At 41.9% G+C, this 18,911-nt stretch overlaps 1 protein-coding gene across 1 annotated transcript; it reads left to right on the top strand.

Moving 5' to 3' along the window:
* Positions 1–913: 913 nt before the first annotated feature.
* Positions 914–17,704, top strand: CSRP3 (cysteine and glycine rich protein 3). The gene is made up of 6 exons (XM_033150664.1): positions 914–1,053; positions 8,380–8,523; positions 12,314–12,482; positions 13,944–14,076; positions 16,589–16,682; positions 17,303–17,704. Exons 2-6 carry the CDS (start codon positions 8,412–8,414, stop codon positions 17,371–17,373), a joined length of 579 nt encoding a protein of 192 aa, XP_033006555.1. The 5' UTR covers positions 914–1,053; positions 8,380–8,411; the 3' UTR covers positions 17,374–17,704.
* Positions 17,705–18,911: the final 1,207 nt, after the last annotated feature.

Genomic DNA, 18,911 nt, shown 5'->3' with positions numbered 1-18,911 from the left:
TGTTGTTAAACACGACCTATATACAGTTGCTGTTTTTACTAACCCACCTCCCTTTTACCCAATCAGGAGGAAAGGAAAGTCTGGGTTAATTTTCTATTTTCCCTTAATTTCCAGGTGCCTAGAATGAAACTTTGACCCTCCCTGTGCAAAATGTTGTAAGCAAAACACTACCTCTTAGATTTCTTACTCTTCTGTGAACACCTTCCTCTGAACTTTGGACTCTCCTAAGCAGGAGGTGCCCTTGAAGCAAAAAAGCAACCATTGAAACCCAGAACAAAATGTCTGAAAGCCCTGTTTCTTCACAAAAAGTGAACAGAGCACTCTGTAAGGCTTTGTCAGAAGAGCTGCAGCTTGACAAAGTAGTGGTGAGTGCCAATTTCATGGTTGATACCTGACCAACTGGCTCGACTGTTATTGTCTTTAGGTTGTAGCAACTCAATTATCATATTATTTTCTTTATGCGACTTAGTATCATAGCTGTCAACTTTTACCTTTTTTAAGGGAAATTCCCTTATTCCGAATAGGATTCCTCGCAAGAAAAGGGAAAAGTTGACAGCTATGCTTAGTATTCATGTATGGTTTTTCCATAATGGCCATTCATTGTGGCTGTGGGCACCGTCCTATTGCTGCCTACATTGTTGAGCAGTGTTTCTGCCTTTAATTTTATTTTTAGAGAGTCAAACATAATTGACCCCTCACCTAGCACATGCCCTGTGTGACACATTGATTTATTTAATTTCTTTATATCTAGGCAGCTGCACTTGGAAAGGGCATCTGGCTTTAATCGGAGGGCCCTGCATTGTTCTGCAACTTGCTCATAATTGGAGCTCAATCCAAGGCTTTGTCACAAGTTATTTTAAGCCACCTGATAGCAGTAGCATTGCTCACGTACTCTTTCTCCTGTGCCCCATCGTATACACACACACACACTTCTTCTCCCCTCACCCTTTCCTAGCCAAAGCTTGTAACTACTTGGAAGTATTTAAAGACTTCCAGATCCTAGCTTAAGCTATTCAAAAAGACACAGGAGGCAAGGGGATACAACTCATCCTGGTAAGTCATGATGATAAAGTGTCAAAAGGCTCCATTTATGTTTAATGAGGTGCACGTTGAGCATTTTCCTTTTCATTGAGAGAATGTTTTTCCTATAACTCATTTAATTTACAAGCCAAGGTAGTGTTCTGTATTTTAAGTTTGCGGGGGGCATGATGCTTTATGTGAATATTCCCGACATGTTGATTATTGACATCTTTTTCTGGCTGCTTCCAAATGTGTTGTGGTTCTCTGAATTTTCCTTCCAATAAATGAAAGTCTATTTATGTACAGCACAACTAAAAATGCAATGCTGGCAAAAATTATGTTAAGAGGTGGCGGTTGGCATCTTGTTATCCAAAAACCCTGAATGATAGGTTTTAAAAATATCCTTAGAAAGATGAACATTATGTGCTGTGCAGTGTCAAACCTCCAATACTGAATGAAACATTTGCTGCTCCTGATACTAGCACTAGTAGTAATTTGGAAACAGTTATAACTTACGACAGCCAGATCTTCAGTTTTTATTATTAGATGGTGTTGTTTTAAACTGGAATCAGGCCTTAAGTTTCCTGATAGAGAATTGTGGGTGCACTAGGCATCTAATTATCTTAGCCATCTTATGTCACAAGAAATAGTAACTCAGTTGTTTCACTCTAGCCGAAATTGTTTAAGAGTGAAGTTATATTTATGTGTTTTTCTTCATAAAGACATAAAGATAATATAAGCTTATTGAAGTCTATTTGTTTTTTAAAAGACTCTGTGACAGTAGTGTCCCTAAGTCAGTATTTCCTTAAACTTGAAATATTCAGTACAGTATCCAGTATCATCAAATGCATTCAACATTTATGTGAGAGAACAGGTTTAGTGTAATGGCAGTACAATCTTAGAAATGGCAGTATTGATAGTCCACAGCAGTTCTTCTATAGGTTTCCCAGTATTATGTTTTCTTTATAACTCATATCAGCTCAGATTATTTTGGGGTGGGTTTTTTATGCTTTAAGCTGAGAAATAATCAAAGCAACTCCTTTTTTTGTAATATATCAACACAAAATCTGCCCCATATTTTTGACATTTAGAGGATCATTTTTATGAAGGAAGGATAGAACTTGATTAATCTTTCACTATTCGAAATCCTTTGACTCAGTTACGAATACCTCAGTTGTGGTTTTGTCTTGCACCGCTGAGAGAAACTCAGCACGACTTTTATTTTGGGGGGTGAGGTTGCTATAATAAGAAAACAACTCTCCTGGCAAGGACTGGGCCAAGTACAACTTGTTGATGTGATGTTCTAATGTCAAGCTAGCATTTGATCATCCGAGAAAATATGACTCAGAGACACCAAGAAAGCGCCATGAGCAAAGCAACTCACCACCTACTAATTCTGTGGTACATCTGAAACATGAGTCAATGAAGAGGACATTGTGCTGACGTTTTTGCCACTAGCCAAGCACCTGTGATCATATCACTTCTCCATGTTCATAGAATATGGCCAAAGTATTCATTTCCCCTTTTCTCTCTGAGCTTAATGACAATGCCAGTCACCTAAGATGAAGGAAGTGTCTAGACCAGGAGTAGTCAAACCACCCACTAATGCATCTTTCTTGATGGTAAAATTTCCTTACCAGCCACCAGTGTTCAATGGAAGGAGGATTCAGCTTGTGCCGTAGAACCCCCTACTGCCCACCTAGAATCCTGAAATGCCCACTGGTTAAGAGCCAGTGTGGTGTAGTGGTTAAGAGCGGTGGACTCGTAATCTGGGGAACCGGGTTCGTGTCTCCGCTTCTCCACATGCAGCTGCTGGGTAACCTTGGGCTAGTCACACTTCTCTGAAGTCTCTCAGCCCCACTCACCTCACAGAGTGTTTGTTGTGGGGGAGGAAGGGAAAGGAGAATGTTAGCCGCTTTGAGACTCCTTCGGGTAGTGAAAAGTGGGATATCAAATCCAAACTCTTGTCACTAGTGGGCAGTAGGGACCAGGTTGACAACCCCTGCTCTAGACCCCTTTTCTCTCTTCCAGCCATTACCAAACCTAAGAGGTGATTGGTACTGTAAAAGCTTGCAGCATGATGTGTGGTTCCGGGTTAATTTCATTTTGACCTATTAAATACAAAGGTTAGCATAACTAAACACACTGCCAAGTCCAGGTTTCAAGGAGCCTCTCTATACAAGATACTTTCATCAATCTCCTAATGAGCAAAGTTCCTCTGCTCAGGACTTTAACAGAGACACCTGCTAGATTGCTTTTGCTATGTGACATTTGCACCTGGGCCCTACAATCAAGGTGAGGCAAATGATCTTTCTATTAGGCCTTGCTTGCACCATACAATTAAAGCAGCATCACATCAGCTTAAACATTCGGCTTCCCCCAAAGAATCCTGGGAACTATAGTTAGTAAGAGCTGGGAGTTATTAGGAGGCCTGTATTTCCCTCACAGAGCTACAATTTCCAGAGTTCTCTGGAAACAGGGATTGATCGTTAAGCCACACTGAGAACTGCAGCTCTGTGAGGGGAATTGAGGTCTTCAAACGACTCTCAGCACACTTGAACAAACTGCAGCTCCCATAGTTATTTGCGGGAAGTCATGACTGTTTAAAGAGGTATCATACTGCTTTAAATGTATACTGCAGATACAGCCTCAAAGACATTCACCAACCATTTCAGGAGAAGGTGAAACAATAGTGTGGGAGGCAACATGCCTTTGAATACCAACTCCTGGGCATCACAAGTGGGGAGACTGCAGGGCTCATGCCCTGCTTGTGAGCTTCTCATAGGCATCTGGTTGGCTACTGTGAGAACAGGATGCTGGAGTAGATGGGCCTTTTGCCTGGCCCAGCAAGGCCTCCTTATTAGGTTCTGAATGTGCTGGTGCTGCGAAACAACACTTCAGAGTTGGAGACTTGGCCTGCGTTGCTAGCAATAGCACAGGTGATAAGCATCAACCAGTATATAGACATGCATGCTATGTAACTCTTTGGAGCAGATCAGCTACTTATTTTGAGCTTGTTAGCACTGATAATTAGATAACTGTAATTAAGAATGTCAAACATCTGTAAAAGGTCCTGCCACAGCTTGCGTGCAATGATGCAGAGACCTCTCATGACTGCAACATGTTGAAGAATCTGGTAATAACAGCAGCAATGGAACAGTAGTAATAATGGGCGTAGCCAGGATTTTTGTTAGGGGGAGGCAGGCTTTTGTTGGGGGGGGCAGAACCTCAGATTTGTACTGTATTGATTTGTATTGACTTGGGGGAGCAGGTGCCCCCCTGCCCCCACTTTGTTACTCCCATGGTAGAGATAGTGGCTGTTGAACCTACTCAAAACAAGACTACTAGGAGTGATCAAGTTATCCAGAGACCATCCAGATTTAAAGACATGTTTATGTAGGATTTTGAGGCATTTATATAAGTACACATTTTAGAAAATGTGTGTAAATCTGTGGTAAGCTTTTTAATGTTAGAAGTGTCACTCAAATCTATTATTGTTCATTTTAATCTTTAAAAAAAGAGGGAAAGGGGAAAGGTAGTATAGTTGTTGTTTATTTATGAATACAGTGGTACCTCAGGTTACATACGCTTCTGGTTACAAACTCTGCTAACCCAGAAATAACGCTTCAGGTTAAGAACTTTGCTTCAGGATAAGAACAGAAATTGTGCTCTGGCGGCGCAGCAGCAGCGGGAGGCCCCATTAGCTAAAGTGGTGCTTCAGGTTAAGAACAGTTTCAGGTTAAGAACGGACCTCCAGAAAGAATTAAGTACTTAACCCAAGGTACCACTGTACTCCTGCAGGACTGTAGTTTCCAGGAGAGAAACTGGAACTTTTCTGTAAGAGATAGAAAAAGAAAAAGGAAGCCAAGAAGTAGATAGCTACCCAGGGGGTTAAGAAGGAGCTGACAATTTAAGGGCTATTACAACAGGGGTGGCTACCCTGTGGTTCTCCCTTCACCATCAGCCATGCTGGCTGGAGCCGATGGCAGGTGGAGTCAAATGAGATTTGGAGGGCCACAGCCACTCCTGTGGCACAGGAATAAGAGGTTAAAATAGGGTTGGCGTATTTCAAAAAGTGAAAATCTGAGCACAAAAATTGTTGAGCATTTGTGGGGGAAGTTGTTTGGTCATTTTTTGAAAAATCACCCCCCCATGAAGTTTTTGCCTTTTGTGGTGGTGGTGGGGGACTTGCCAAAAAATCAGCACTGCCAATATGGGCTGTCATTCCTAACAACTCACTATTTAAAGAGATTTCATTGCTGGACAAACCTCAAAGAGACACAACAGAAAGAAACTGCTCCATTATTTCACTCTTTTCACTGCTTACCTGCTCAGAGAGGACAACTGAACAGGCAGTGAGACTGGCCCTGGGCTCTAGGATTATGCAAAGGAGAGGACAACTCTTCTCTATTTGTTTTCTCCACACCATGCATAATCCAATAAACCTCTGTAATGTGTCTTCCCTCCCCATTTTTTTCTAAACTAGAAACACCTACCGGTAAATGTTTTAACCTTTCCTCATAGGAGATTTGCTCCAGCTGCTTGATAATTCTGGGTTTTTCCTTTTCCGCTCCTTTTCCAATCCTACAATATCCTTTTTGAGCCGATACCCTTTCAAATGCTCTGCACAGACGTGTGCATCACTGTGCTGTAAAATCCAGCATGTGGGAATTCATTCTGCAGTCTGCCTTCATAACCAACCATATCATATCAGAGACACGCTGCCCGCGGGAAAGAATTCCTTTTAACTTCCGTCGCTGAGCAACACCACATAGCAAGCTGTGATAAAATAGCATCTGCTCAGGGGGGAATAAGTGAGAAGACTGAGCTAAAGAAAGAAAAGGAGCTCAGCTGGAAACATGAGGTGGCAGAGAATATAGCCCAATGCTGCCTACGGGATAGGATAGGCAAAAGAGGATACTGATGTGCATAGGGTGGTTTTGATGTGTAGTTGAAAATTTAGGAGGCAAAAAATGGAATAGAAATGTGATTCATCGCACCATGGTGGGAAAGACTCTGACCAGCTGAGCTGTGTGGCTGCTCAATGTGCTGTCCAAGTGCTGTTGATGGGCAGATTCAAGCTCCCTTCACATTCTTATTTTTAATCTTTAAACCAGATTTGGACTGGACAGATTTCAGACAGAGGGCTTTCTTCCAATGGCTCCTCAAACAGAAGTCTGTCCTCTTTAAAATATGACGCACAGCCACCCTAGGGTCCAAATGTAGCTCTCCAGACCTCTTTGTCAGGCCCAGGCCACACCAATTACTGGTTTTGCTTCCCAAGTGTGTTTGCCTGGCTGGACTTTGTCTTCGAACTCTTGCTTGCCTAGATGGATGATAGAAAGGGTAAAAAATGTATTTGTTATTACAATCACTTTTGCCTCTGACTCCACCCACCACTGCCAGGTGGTCCAGAAGAGGCTGAAAGTTTTCCCACCCCTGTTTTAAGTCAATAGAGTTATCCTATACCATTACAATGACATATTTTCCCTAGCAGTTTACTAGGGACTGGACTGCCAGGTATACCCTTATTCCTGATGAATATACATGGTCAGGAGTACCCCCAATGTATCATTGCAAGAGTCAGTACAAATGCTTTAGGAGTGCATCTCTATCTCCTCTCCCTCCTCCTCCTGGGGCTGAGTAGTTAGGCAACATTTCCTTTTCAAAGGCAGAATCCTTCTCATCCCCTTAATAGGCACAGCATATTCCCACTATAATGTGGCAGAGCCTTTACTTTATTCTCAATGTGGAGATGAGTCCAAAAAGTTCAGTAGCGCCTTAATCTCTGAGGCAATTGCATGCAAGTAGAGTAAAAGTGAAATACTTGGAAAGAACAAACTGCAGTTTGAGAAGGCAGGTGTGAACACATCACAGGCTTTGATGAAACGGTAATTGGAGCAGCAAGAGTTGTCAGCTGTGTACCTGGTTCAGAACTGGAGGGGATTTCTGTACCATTAAAAGCTGCACAGAAGGCAACATTTCTTGGAGTGCATCTTTTTTAAAAAGGCAGAGCTGAAAATTAAATTCAGCTTTAAATGTCTGTGCAAAATTGGCAGGAAAATTTGGGGAGCTTTGCAAATTAAGTCCCTATCCTATATGAAGTTTACAACAGGTCACTGAGATTATTGGGAGTGGGGTATTCTAGTTGTTAGATTTTCCACAAGGGCCAACATTGTTGCCAAAATCCAGCATTGCCTGAGCTCTGTGAGTGCAGTTTTCTCCCGGTTGAAGTGCAGTGTGTTTGAGGACTGGGACATTCGCAGGGAAACCAAAATGCTTGTTTACAAAGCTATTATACTACCAACCTTATTGTATGCTTGTGAAACATGGACCATTTATAAATGCCATCTCCAACTCCTTGAAAGATTCAATCAATGGTATCTTCAAAAAATTTTACACATCACTTGGGAATACAGGCAAACTAATGCCAGTGTACTGGAAAGATCACCAGTGTCGAAGCAATGATTCTTCAACATCAACTTCATTAGACTGGTCATGTTGTGCAGATGCCTGATTATTGTCTTCCAAAGCAACTACTCTATTCCAAACTTAAAAATGGAAAGCATAATGCTGGTGGTCAACAAAAGAGGCTTAAAGACTCTCTCTAGGCAAATCTTTAAAACATGTAGTATAAACACCAACAATTGGGGAACGCTGGCCTGTGAGTGCTCTAATTGGAGAACAGCCTTTACCAAAGGTGACATGGGCTTTGAAGACGCTCAAACTCAGGACGAAAGGGAGAAATGCGCTAAGAGGAAGGCATGCTTGGCAAACCCTCACCATCAACTCCCACCCGGAAACCTATGTCCCCACTGTGGAAGGACGTGTAGATCCAGAATTGGCCTCCACAGTCACCTAAGGACTCATTGTTAAAACCATGTTTATGGAAGACAATCTTACTTGGCTACGAGTGATCGCCAAAGAAGAAGATTGTTTTGTTAGATTTTCCCACAGAGGTAAAATTCAGATTGGGGTGGGGGTGGGGGATATGGTCTGGCCTTTTGATGCCAAAAGGAGATTTGATGCAAGAGGAGCACTTAATAAACACCCATCTGGAAGTCCCCAAAGTCTCAGGAAGGCATATCAGTTTCACAGTAGCGGTAGCAACCTCTGCTTCCCTTTCTTTTCTGCCACTGCCACCAGAGGTGGTGGAGCTCCTCTGAGTGGTCACCCTCCAGGAGCCCACCATTTCTTCTCCCGAATGCTCTAGAATGATGCCACATCATGATGTAGCTTCATTCTAGGAGGCATTCTGAGGGGCTGCCAGAAGGGTGACCACTAAAGAGAGAGGTGGGAGAGAGCAAACTAGGTTACTAATTAGTTCTCATCCTGGCTCATTTGTCTTTTGGTTTAAAGGTGTCATTGCAAACCAGCTGAAAGTTTCAAGGATGCCAAACTGGGGAGGTGGAGCCAAATGTGGTGCGTGTGACAAGACTGTCTACCATGCTGAAGAAATCCAGTGTAATGGCCGTAGTTTTCATAAGACGTGCTTCCATTGCAGTAAGTGGATCTATGCTATTTTATTTCACCAGAGAATCCACAATGTACTACAATTGATTGTGGCACTAACCCAACTCACCTAAACAGAAAGGAACATGTGCAAAATGAAGGTTTATGGTGGAATAGTTATTATCTCAGGGGTAGATGGGGTTGTCAACCTGGGAAGGTAGCCCATCTAGGAGAAGGAAAACTCTAATCCTAAACCAGGCATAGGCAAACTTGGCCCTCCAGACGTTTTGGGACTACAACTCCCATCATTCCTGACCACTGTTCCTGTTAGCTAGGGATGATGGGAGTTGTAGTCCCAAAACATCTTGAGGGCCGAGTTTGCCTATGCCTGTCCTAAACCCCTGCTGCCTTGTGGAATGGAAAGCAAAGCAGTAACCCCTGCACAAATTCAGAGTGGAGCCCCAAAGATGGTTGGATGGCATCTTGCATGCTTGCTTCCTTCCAGCAATACCTGCAGCCAACCTGGTGCCCAACATATTACTCTGCTTTCCTTGGGACCACATCAGCTAGGTCAAGAGTGGGGTCTTGTTGCCTGGGCAGCCCAGGACCTCCATACACACTGCCCAGGCTTGTGCCCTGGGGAGGTCACTTTGGTGCTGCTAACGGAGTGGTTTGACTGGAGGCACACACCACTGTCTCTTCACTGTATTCAGTGAAGAATAGGGAAGAAATTACACTCAGTTTAACTCAACAACAACAACAACAACAAAAACTTTATTATTTATATGCCACCCATCTGACAGGGCTGCCCCAGCTACTCTGGGTGACTCCCAACAAAATATTTAAAAACAATAAAACCAGGTGTTTCAAATCAAACAATACGAGCATCAGATAAAGTTAAGCGGGAGAGGACAAGGTTTAAAAAAGAAATTGCTTAGCAAGGCATGGACAGAGAAGGATTGATGGCTGGCAGACAGCAGCTTGCTTTCCTTACTGAATGTCCCTGATTGGTAAGACATTCTCCTCTAATGTCCAACCCTCATTTACTTTCCTGTAATTTAAACTGACATCCATTGAAGATAAGATAAAGAGTGATGGTTTTAAAATACAGGAAAGCTGAGTTATGGTTAAACTTTAGAAAGGACTTCCTGCCTCTACAACCCTGATCAGTTAATTATTTTTCTTCCTGGCTCTCTGAATGACAGACTGACAGTGAATGGTTCAGGGCAGGTCTACCCACACTTTAAGTGGGCTATTCACAATTCAGTTTCTCTCTACATAGTTTCTGCCTCTCCTAGGGAGGCAGGCAGTACTCTGCCTCAGCAGGTGATGGCATTTCTCTTCCTGAAAGTATAAAAAGGGGGGAAAGCCCAAAGATGTCCTCTACCAACAGTAAACCACATAAACTGATATCAAAATCCTGTTTTATTGGAATGAACAGGAGCATTTGTGAAGCACATGCTACTGTCATTAAATACATTCTAACAGGTTGAAGATGTCAACACACTTTTTATGTTATTGGATATACATTTTCTGTTATAAAGTGCACCAATACTGTCCATCTTGAGCTTCATGCCCTGTTGGCACAGTCAGCAGGTGAGTATTGCCAGAAATTGCAGACACCCTTTGTTTGAAGGGTGTAAAGATGTAAATCTAGGTTTATTGCTGTCAGTTTTGGGCTGCAGTCCCATACATGCTTACTTAGAAATTAGTCCCATTGAACTAAGCAGGAATTATTTCTGAGTGAACATGCCTTTACTTTGTATTGTGAATGTGTAATATCTTCTAGCTGTGCTGCTGTTGGTATGGTTTAGGTTATACATTCTTTTGTATTGCTTTTTGAAACTTTGTTAGTTTTATATACTGTGGAACCTCGGTTTTTGAGCGTCTCGGAAGCTGAACGATTCAGAACCCGAATGCCAAAAACCCAGAAGTAATTGCTTCCATTTTTGAACACGCCTTAGAAGTCGAATGGTTCAGTGGCATGTTTTTCCATTTTCTCCATTGAACTTACCGACCACCCATTGCTTTTCGGTTTTCTCGGTCTTCTGGAATGCATTACATTCGAAAACCGAGATTCCACTGTATCTGTATATAGTGTATGATCTTACGCTCATGCTGTACAATACGCTGGGGACATAGTTAATAAATTAATATATTGATTATGATAGCAATAATAATAACTTAAAGCAAAGCAACAAGAATCTTGATTCCCCTGGTAAAACACTAAAACCACACCTGTCCATAAAAGCAACAAAATCAGCTACAGCAAAGATTCAATCAGAGATTAAATAAAAAATCCATCAAAAACTAGAGATGTAAAAGCAGCTCATAATGTGCCACCAAATGCACAAAATCTTCCTATTTCTAGAGTATAATGCAGCCAGAAAAGCACCCTTCCTCCATTTCTTTTTTTAAAATTAAATGCCCATCTATTATCTGCAGCCCTGTGACTGACTTGAAAGATACTCTTTCATGTGTGGCTTGCTATTTACTTACTTTGCTTCCCAGCTGACTTTTACTTAAAGCACATCTGTGGTGGACATGTGGCATGATCACAATTTGTAAGCCTAAAACTAATTCATGGCGGTTGTGCTGCCTCTGCCAGCAGATTGACGAATATCTCGGAGCTGTTTCAACAATAGCACTTCAAGGGCTTTGACTCAATCTGTTCCAGCAAACAGATACTCTGTCCCAAAGGGGCCAGAAATAGAAGCACTTTATCTGCATCACTCCCCTTACACACACAGACACACAAAATCATTTTTTCACAGAGAAGAATGCAGAAAAGGGACAGATCAGCTTCACACAGTGCCAGAAACGTCTTGCTTTACTGGTCTTAATTTTGGGACAACAATGTAATCTTATACATCACTCATCTAAGAGTAAATCCCATTGAACTCTATAGGTTTACTTTTGAATAGGCACATATACAATTGCAATTTTGGTTTCGCTCTTTCCCCAACTCTCCTATTTCTTCACTATTTTGGACTGGATCCAAAATCCAGTGTTAGAAAATTAAATATCTACAGTGGCATTTCTTCCAGTTTATACCACTCATTAGATCAGGATGTTTTATGTCTGAAGAGAATATGGCATTTTCCACAACTGAAGCAAAGTATGAATAAGAATTGGAGCAGGTTACAATTCTGGTGATGGCTTTACTAAGTTCTGTTAACATGTGTAGAGGTAATACCGTAATCACTTTTAGAATAAGAAAGCAATTACTTTCCTAAGTGGTGGCTTAGATGTAATGCACATTTATGAGACACAAGCAAGTCTTAATAAGACCAGACTTTTAAAAATATATGCAGCATTTTTGAATATCCAAAGCACTTCACATAGATCTTCTTAGTAATCTTTACAACAGCCCTGTAAGGTACGCCAGTCCTGTTAGTCCTGTTGTGGAGAGGGCAGGACTGTTCGTGGTTTGCCTGAAACAACTTAAAGAGTTTGTGGTTGAGTAGAGATTTGAAACAAAGACCTCTACCATTTAGTATTTGCTCTCCTAACTTTTCCAGGCCATTTACCTGTACCTGTAATTTTACTAACACCCCAGATGTGAGTAGCAGAGCTGTCAGCCTTCCCTTTTTTTGCATTGGGAAACAGCCATAGCTGTCAACTTTCCCTTTTTTGCAATGGGAAATTGCGCTGGAATAAGGGAAGTTCCCCCCCCCCCCAAAAGGGAAAGTTGACAGCTATGGTGAGTAGCATACTTTGCCACTGATTATTAAGTAGCTTTTAGTAGACCTTTAGGCTCCAGGAACCTTCTTCTGTCCAACTCCCCCAAACCTATAGCAAACTGCAGGTGGATGTTTCAGTGCATTTGCTTCCTTTCCAGTGGCCTGCCGAAAAGCTCTGGACAGTACGACAGTAGCAGCCCACGAATCTGAAATCTACTGCAAAACTTGTTATGGGAGAAAATATGGGCCGAAAGGGATTGGCTTTGGACAAGGTGCAGGCTGCCTCAGCACAGACACCGGAGAGCATCTTGGGCTGGATCTACAGCAGTGAGTGGAATCCTTGGTTTTAAAATAATAATTATTATAGCCTCTGTTGCATCAAGTCACTCCATTAGTTTCCATAACAACACGCAGGGGAAGCTGTAGCACAGACTTTTCTTCAATAGATCTATAATTTTTATCCATTTTAATGATGTTCTGTCCCTGCAGAATATTAGTTGAAAAAGATTTCCCATGCCAGTGGGCAATTACGCTACAGAAAGAGCCCTTGCTTTACATATTGTCACAGTCTTTACTATTCACCGCAATTGTGACTCATTAAGTGCAGTACAATCAAAGGGATGGGTTCTCAGTACAATGGTGTAATTATTTTTTTGCGTTGTACTGAGATGTTATTAATACTTGGAATAGCCACAATGCAATCTGTATTGTCTAAGGAAGGCGGGCAGAAAAATGACTGTGGGTATTTTATATTGGAGGGGGGCCTGTTTCATTTGCAGAATTCTATGTTCATAAAGACATGGAATGAAAGGTTACAATTGCAACACAGTAAGAATAAGACTCGGACTTGGGTGGCGCGGTGGGTTAAACCACAGAGTCTAGGGCTTGCTGATCAGAAGGTCGGCGGTTCGAATCCCTGCAATGGAGTGAGCTCCCGTTGCTCGGTCCAAGCTCCTGCCCACCTAGCAGTTCGAAAGCACATCAAAAGTGCAAGTAGATAAATAGGTACCGCTCCAGCGGGAAGGTAAACGGCGTTTCTGTGCACTGCTCTGGTTCGCCAGAAGCGGCTTAGTCATGCTGGCCACATGACCCGGAAGCTGTACGCCGGCTCCCTCGGCCAGTAACGCAAGATGAGCGCCGCAACCCCAGAGTCGGACATGACTGGACCTAATGGTCAGCGTTCCCTTTACCTTTGCCCTTTTAAGAATAAGAAAGGGAGCATTACAAGATGTGTGGTGGCATGAATATGTTAATTCCATAAAGATTTTCATCACTTGTAGAATCAGAATATTATTTCCCAAAGCTGTAACTTTAAGCAAACTTATTTGAAAATTGATAGGATTTACTTCCAAGTACAGTGGTACCTCAGTTTTTTAATGTCTCCATTGATGAACATTTTGGTTTTCGAATGCCGTTAACCTGGAAGTAAATGCTTTGGTTTTCGGACACACCTTGGAAGCTTCCGCTGAGTGCAAGATCCTGAGGCCTAGCTGTTGGCTATTGAGTTTTTGGTTTTCGAACAGTCTTCTGGAATGGATTACGTTCGAAAAAAGGGGTACCACTGCACGTTACATCTCATGGAGGAGAGGGTTATTGAAGGGTAGTAGGCATGGTGGCTACTTTCTGCCTCCACAGAATGCCCCCTCTTTTTGTATAAAGTATTTGTATTCTTCAACCAATGTGATTGTTTCGTTGTGGATGCCACGACACACGTCTTCTGCTTGTAGTGCTTAATTTAGCTGCTCCAAGATAAAAAGCTTAATGTGCACTGAACATTCTTGTCATCAGCTCACCAAAGCCAGCTCGTCCTTCCACTCCTACCAACCCTTCAAAGTTTGCCAAAAAAATTGGCGATGTTGATAAATGCCCTCGTTGTGGGAAGTCAGTGTATGCTGCAGAGAAGATAATTGGAGGAGGAAAGGTAAGAAACAAGCTTAAGCAGGTGAAGTGCCATTGTATTATAGCAGAGGGGCAGCTGCCAAAATTGAAATTTTAATCAAAGAGAATGGAAAGCGCATGAGAGTGCTAACTGCTTGGTGTTGCTTCTGAAAAGACACACTCAGGGTTGACTTGTAAAGGCATGTTTCTGTTCTACGTTTAATTCCAACAATCAACTTCCCTGTTGGAATAGGTAAGTCAATAGACCAGATTAAAAGAAAACAAAATAAGCTGCATTTAAATTCCATATTGAAATAAAATGTTTTAAGACTTCACATAAAAACACATACAACAGAATTTTACTAATTTTACTGAAACAGCTTTGCTTTTATTAAGGCAACTAAAAATTATTATTTAACAAATGTAAAAACCATTCTAAGCTGAAGCCATTGAAGGTGGGGGTACAAGATAAAAATAGAATAAAACACAGCTCTAAAAACAACAAACTCTACAGCCATCTTCAAAAATTCTTTTTTTAAAAAAATGCAATTAATATTCCACAAATGACTGGGTCAAACCCCAGGGAAAAACTTATTGAACAAAAATGTCTTCAGTAGGCATGCAAGCATCATGACACGAATGCTCTTGTCTAATTTCAGCTGGTAATTGAGTTTATATCCTTAAAACTCAAGATTTCTACCTTAGTTGTCTGAAATGGATTCTAAATGTATTTTCCTGAGGCTGGAGGGCTTTAATTGCAGAAGAGGCTGCCTTCCCAGTCAAATACTGATTAGTTTCTTGTAATAGAAAGCTTAATGTTTATTCCTCTCCCCAATATTTCTGCTGCCCCACAGAAGGACGCCAGTGCAATGGGGCTTTCCCATCTCCCTGCTCCTGCCACATGCCTCCCATTTGCTATGGGGAGGGGTTCTTTGAGAACCCCCAGAATGGTGAGTGGGGGGGAGGAGAGGGGAGATCATTCTGTCAGGCAAGCAGAACTGCCTGCGCTAACAGCGTGTTTGTAAAAGCGTGATGTCAAATTCCTCCCATGTTCGTTATAGTGTTCTCCAATATCAGGAAATGGAAATTGGTACTTGGTGTGAATTTCTATTTGCGTGGACTCCCAGGTAGGCTAAACCTTCTATTGTGTGGGCTGGGCGGTCCCTCCCCTTTACCTGGCCAATCCCCTGGCAACGCCTCCCCAGGTAGGATTGGGCGGTTAACTGAGGTAGGCGGAGACCCCAGGTATCCCTGCCTGGGGGAAGGCAATGCCAGCCCGAACTATCAGGAGTCGTACTGGAGTCCAGGGAGCTGTGCGTGACCATGCAAACGTCGCCCCCCATTTGATGTGGGGAATGGTCATTACAGATGGAACTGGAGGACATTCTTTGGGTCAAAAGATGTCTCCCTGTAATCATGACAGGTAGGCCCTTCCAAGTCTTTTGCCTCCTCTTCCAGGGAGAATTGTCTTGCCCTCCAGTCCAAGCTGTCAAAGGAGGAACAACTCATGTGTTGAGATTCCCGCATTGCAGGGGGTTGGTCTCTTGGGATCCTTACAACTCCCCAGTCCTATTATTCCTCAGCCCCCCCCCCCAAAAAAACAAAAATGCACAGGAACCATATAAAACATAGAAACTTAGAAAGTAGATCAACAATTGGATGGAACAAAACAAACACAAGCACTAAACATGGTATGTATGATGCATGCAGAAGCCCTAAAACCCAGCCCACACCAGAGGTGGTCTCAGAGGAAGGAGAGGTGGGCAGAATTCCTTATCTGTAAATTGAAATTCACTTTCCATTTTTACCAGATGGGGTTGGAGGCCATTATTTGAGTAGAATATAATATAGCAGTATCCATAAACCCAGGAAGACTTTGTCTGACAAACAGCTAGGCTACTGTCTGGAGAACCTTCCTTCCAAAGGATAGATCACCTGAGGAAGATGAGTCAATCTTGGAATGTGTGTTGGGATTGCCAAGTGGCTGCATGACAAATGTACAAAAGAGGAAAGCAACCCAATAGAGCACTGAGGTAACAGTCCCTTTCAGAGAATGAGGCATCATTTCTTTTGGGTGTCCACCAGCCCCATTTGTAAATAAAGCTAACATCCAATAATATAGCAAAGCAATTCACTATATTCTTGAAATCCTTTCCTAGATGGCGTTCCCGCCTTTTTCTTTTGCTGTGCCTAGAGCAGGGCCGGAAGCCTTCCTCATGTGGCAAAGGCAGGGAGTAGATCTGGAGTTAGGGGGTGGTCCTGCCCCTGATGTCTTCCTCAAAAGTTTAACTTACTGTCAGTTGTGAGATAGACAGAGACAACCCATATCAAGGATCACATTCCCTCCCTACAGGAGAATAATAGATTCCATCTCTTCCAGTCAGCCTGGTAATAGATTTCCACCTGAGCTGTAGAAAATGTTAAATCTGGGGAGAGGTGTGTGGGTGTCTGTGTAAAGGGAGTTAATCTCTTTTTATTTACCAATGCATAAATCTTGAAAAGGTAAACCTGCAATGTCTATGATTTCCTTAATACTCTTTGGCTTTCCATTTCAGCCATGGCACAAGACATGCTTCCGATGTGCTTTCTGTGGGAAGAGTCTAGAGTCTACAAATGTCACAGATAAAGATGGAGAGATTTACTGTAAAGGCAAGTGTAGTTGTATGCCTCAAACCTAATTTAGATAAATTAAGGTGCCTCTTGTGGTGAAACTCCCCTGCTACTTGGTTTTCTGAAAGGTCCTTAAAGAGGCTGCCTCTACTGCTCACATTTGGGCTGCAATAGCACTGGGTTCCTACCAGAAACTGGAAATATTATTAAACGAAAGGGGAGGGGGTCAGGATGGGAATGCTAGCTTTTATGAATTCTAGGTGCAAATTTTCACAGGATCAAATTGTCTTCTCAGGGCTGGGCTAAACTAAACATGTGAGAAAATATATCGAGCTCCTCCCTCAAGTATGAGATACCCCCATATCTTGACACCACACTATTCTGAATATTCCCACCCCAACCTGCCAGTGATGCTAAGGCAAGGAAATGCAGGATACCCTCTTCCCCTGGCATCTTTCCTGTTGTAGTGCTATACTGAATTCCTCCCAATCTCATTTAAGTTACACATACTTTGGCTTAGTTACAATATGTTATTGGTTGTTCCAAAGGCTTCCTTTGGAGAAGCTGAGTTTCATGGACGGCTTTGAAGGAAGTATGGTATATGTTTTGTGTTGAGTGCCATATGAAAACAGCTCAAACATAATGTCTTTCTTTTCCAGTTTGCTATGCAAAGAATTTTGGTCCTAAAGGAATTGGATTTGGTGGCCTCACTCAAGTTGAACAGGCTTAGGCTTGTCCGAATAGTAACACATGATCAAGAACATATTAAGAACACTTTTTTTCATCTGAAGAAGTACTCTCCTTTCTTCCACAAGTTTTGTAGAATGGTGCAGGAAAGCTTGATGTGAGAGGTAGTGTAGAAAAAACATTTACTTTCTTAACAACTACTGTTGAGTATCTTAATTTATGGACTGTTCACAAATAATTTCAGAATTACTACCTATTTTAAATAATAGCAGCACTGGATAACTGTGTATAGGATACCACTATAAAGACTATTGTTTTTACATCAATGTTAAATAAACAGAGCCAGCATGGTGTAGTGGTTAAGAGCGGTAGACTCGTAATCTGGGGAACCGGGTTCGTGTCTCTGCTCCTCCACATGCAGCTGCTGGGTGACCTTGGGCTAGTCACACTTCTCTGAAGTCTCTCAGCCCCATTCACCTCACAGAGTGTTTGTTGTGGGAGAGGAAGGGGAAGGAGAATGTTAGCCGCTTTGAGACTCCTTCAGGTAGTGATGAAGCGGGATATCAAATCCAAACTCCTTCTTCTTCTTCTTCTTCTTCTTCCTATTTTACATTCTGTTGCTTTTAAGTGCCAAAATAGCACTTTTGAAGATGTGTTGTTGGTATGTCATGAAATAAAGATATTTGACTGTAAGCAGCCACAATAATAATGTTTTTTTTAAAAAAGCACTGTTCCAGTTCCTACCAAGTTCATTTATGAGTATTATCTCATTTTTTTTTTTCACTTTGAACCTCTCAAAACCATGCCATCTCTCCTTGGAAAAAACTTGGGATGGTATTATCTCATCTCCAAACAGATATTACAAGGACAGCACTGAATGTAGAACCGCTTGCTTATTGGCAGCCTGATTTAAAATAAAAATATGCTTTACAAGTGAGGGTGCTGAAAAAAAGTATGTTATATTTACCCGTTGGATTACAAGTGATCATTCGTCAACTTCTTCTGAGTGTCCAACAGAGCCTGTAACGTAATTTCACAATCCTGACTCTGAACTCTATAACCCTCCTAAAAATGGACAGCACTTGTAATTTTAGCAACAGAAGCCCAGTTTGATACCACCATCTTTCATCAAGAAAAAAACTTGACAGGAATAAGAGTGAAAACAGTATTAAAATCAAATCATGGTGCTGCTTCCTTAAGTTGTAATACACCACATGCTGCTTTTAATGCCATGGTGTCTTCTAAAATGGCACATTGTGTACTAGCACAAATAAGTCCATTACTATGTAGAACTCAGCTACAAGCAAGTCTCTCACCGTAATTTCATTATTTCTACTATTACATTTATATTCTGCATCTCCTCCAAGCTCAGGGAAGTGTAGCTGGTTCTTCCTACCCTATTTCAACTTCAACAACCACTGGAGGTATATTAGATTGGTTTTTGCTGTATTCTATGTTGAAAACTTTCAGAAAAAAATAAATCTTTTTTTTTAAAACAACAACAACCCTGGAGGTAGGTAAGACTAAGAGACAGTGGACGGCCAAAAGTCACCCATTGTGACTGAGTGTCAGAGGTAAATC

The sequence above is a fragment of the Lacerta agilis genome, chromosome 1, assembly GCF_009819535.1.
Source record: "Lacerta agilis isolate rLacAgi1 chromosome 1, rLacAgi1.pri, whole genome shotgun sequence".
Lineage (NCBI taxonomy): Eukaryota > Metazoa > Chordata > Lepidosauria > Squamata > Lacertidae > Lacerta > Lacerta agilis.
The sequence above is the reverse complement of the archived record's forward strand: the minus strand, read 5'-3'. Positions and strand labels throughout refer to the sequence as shown.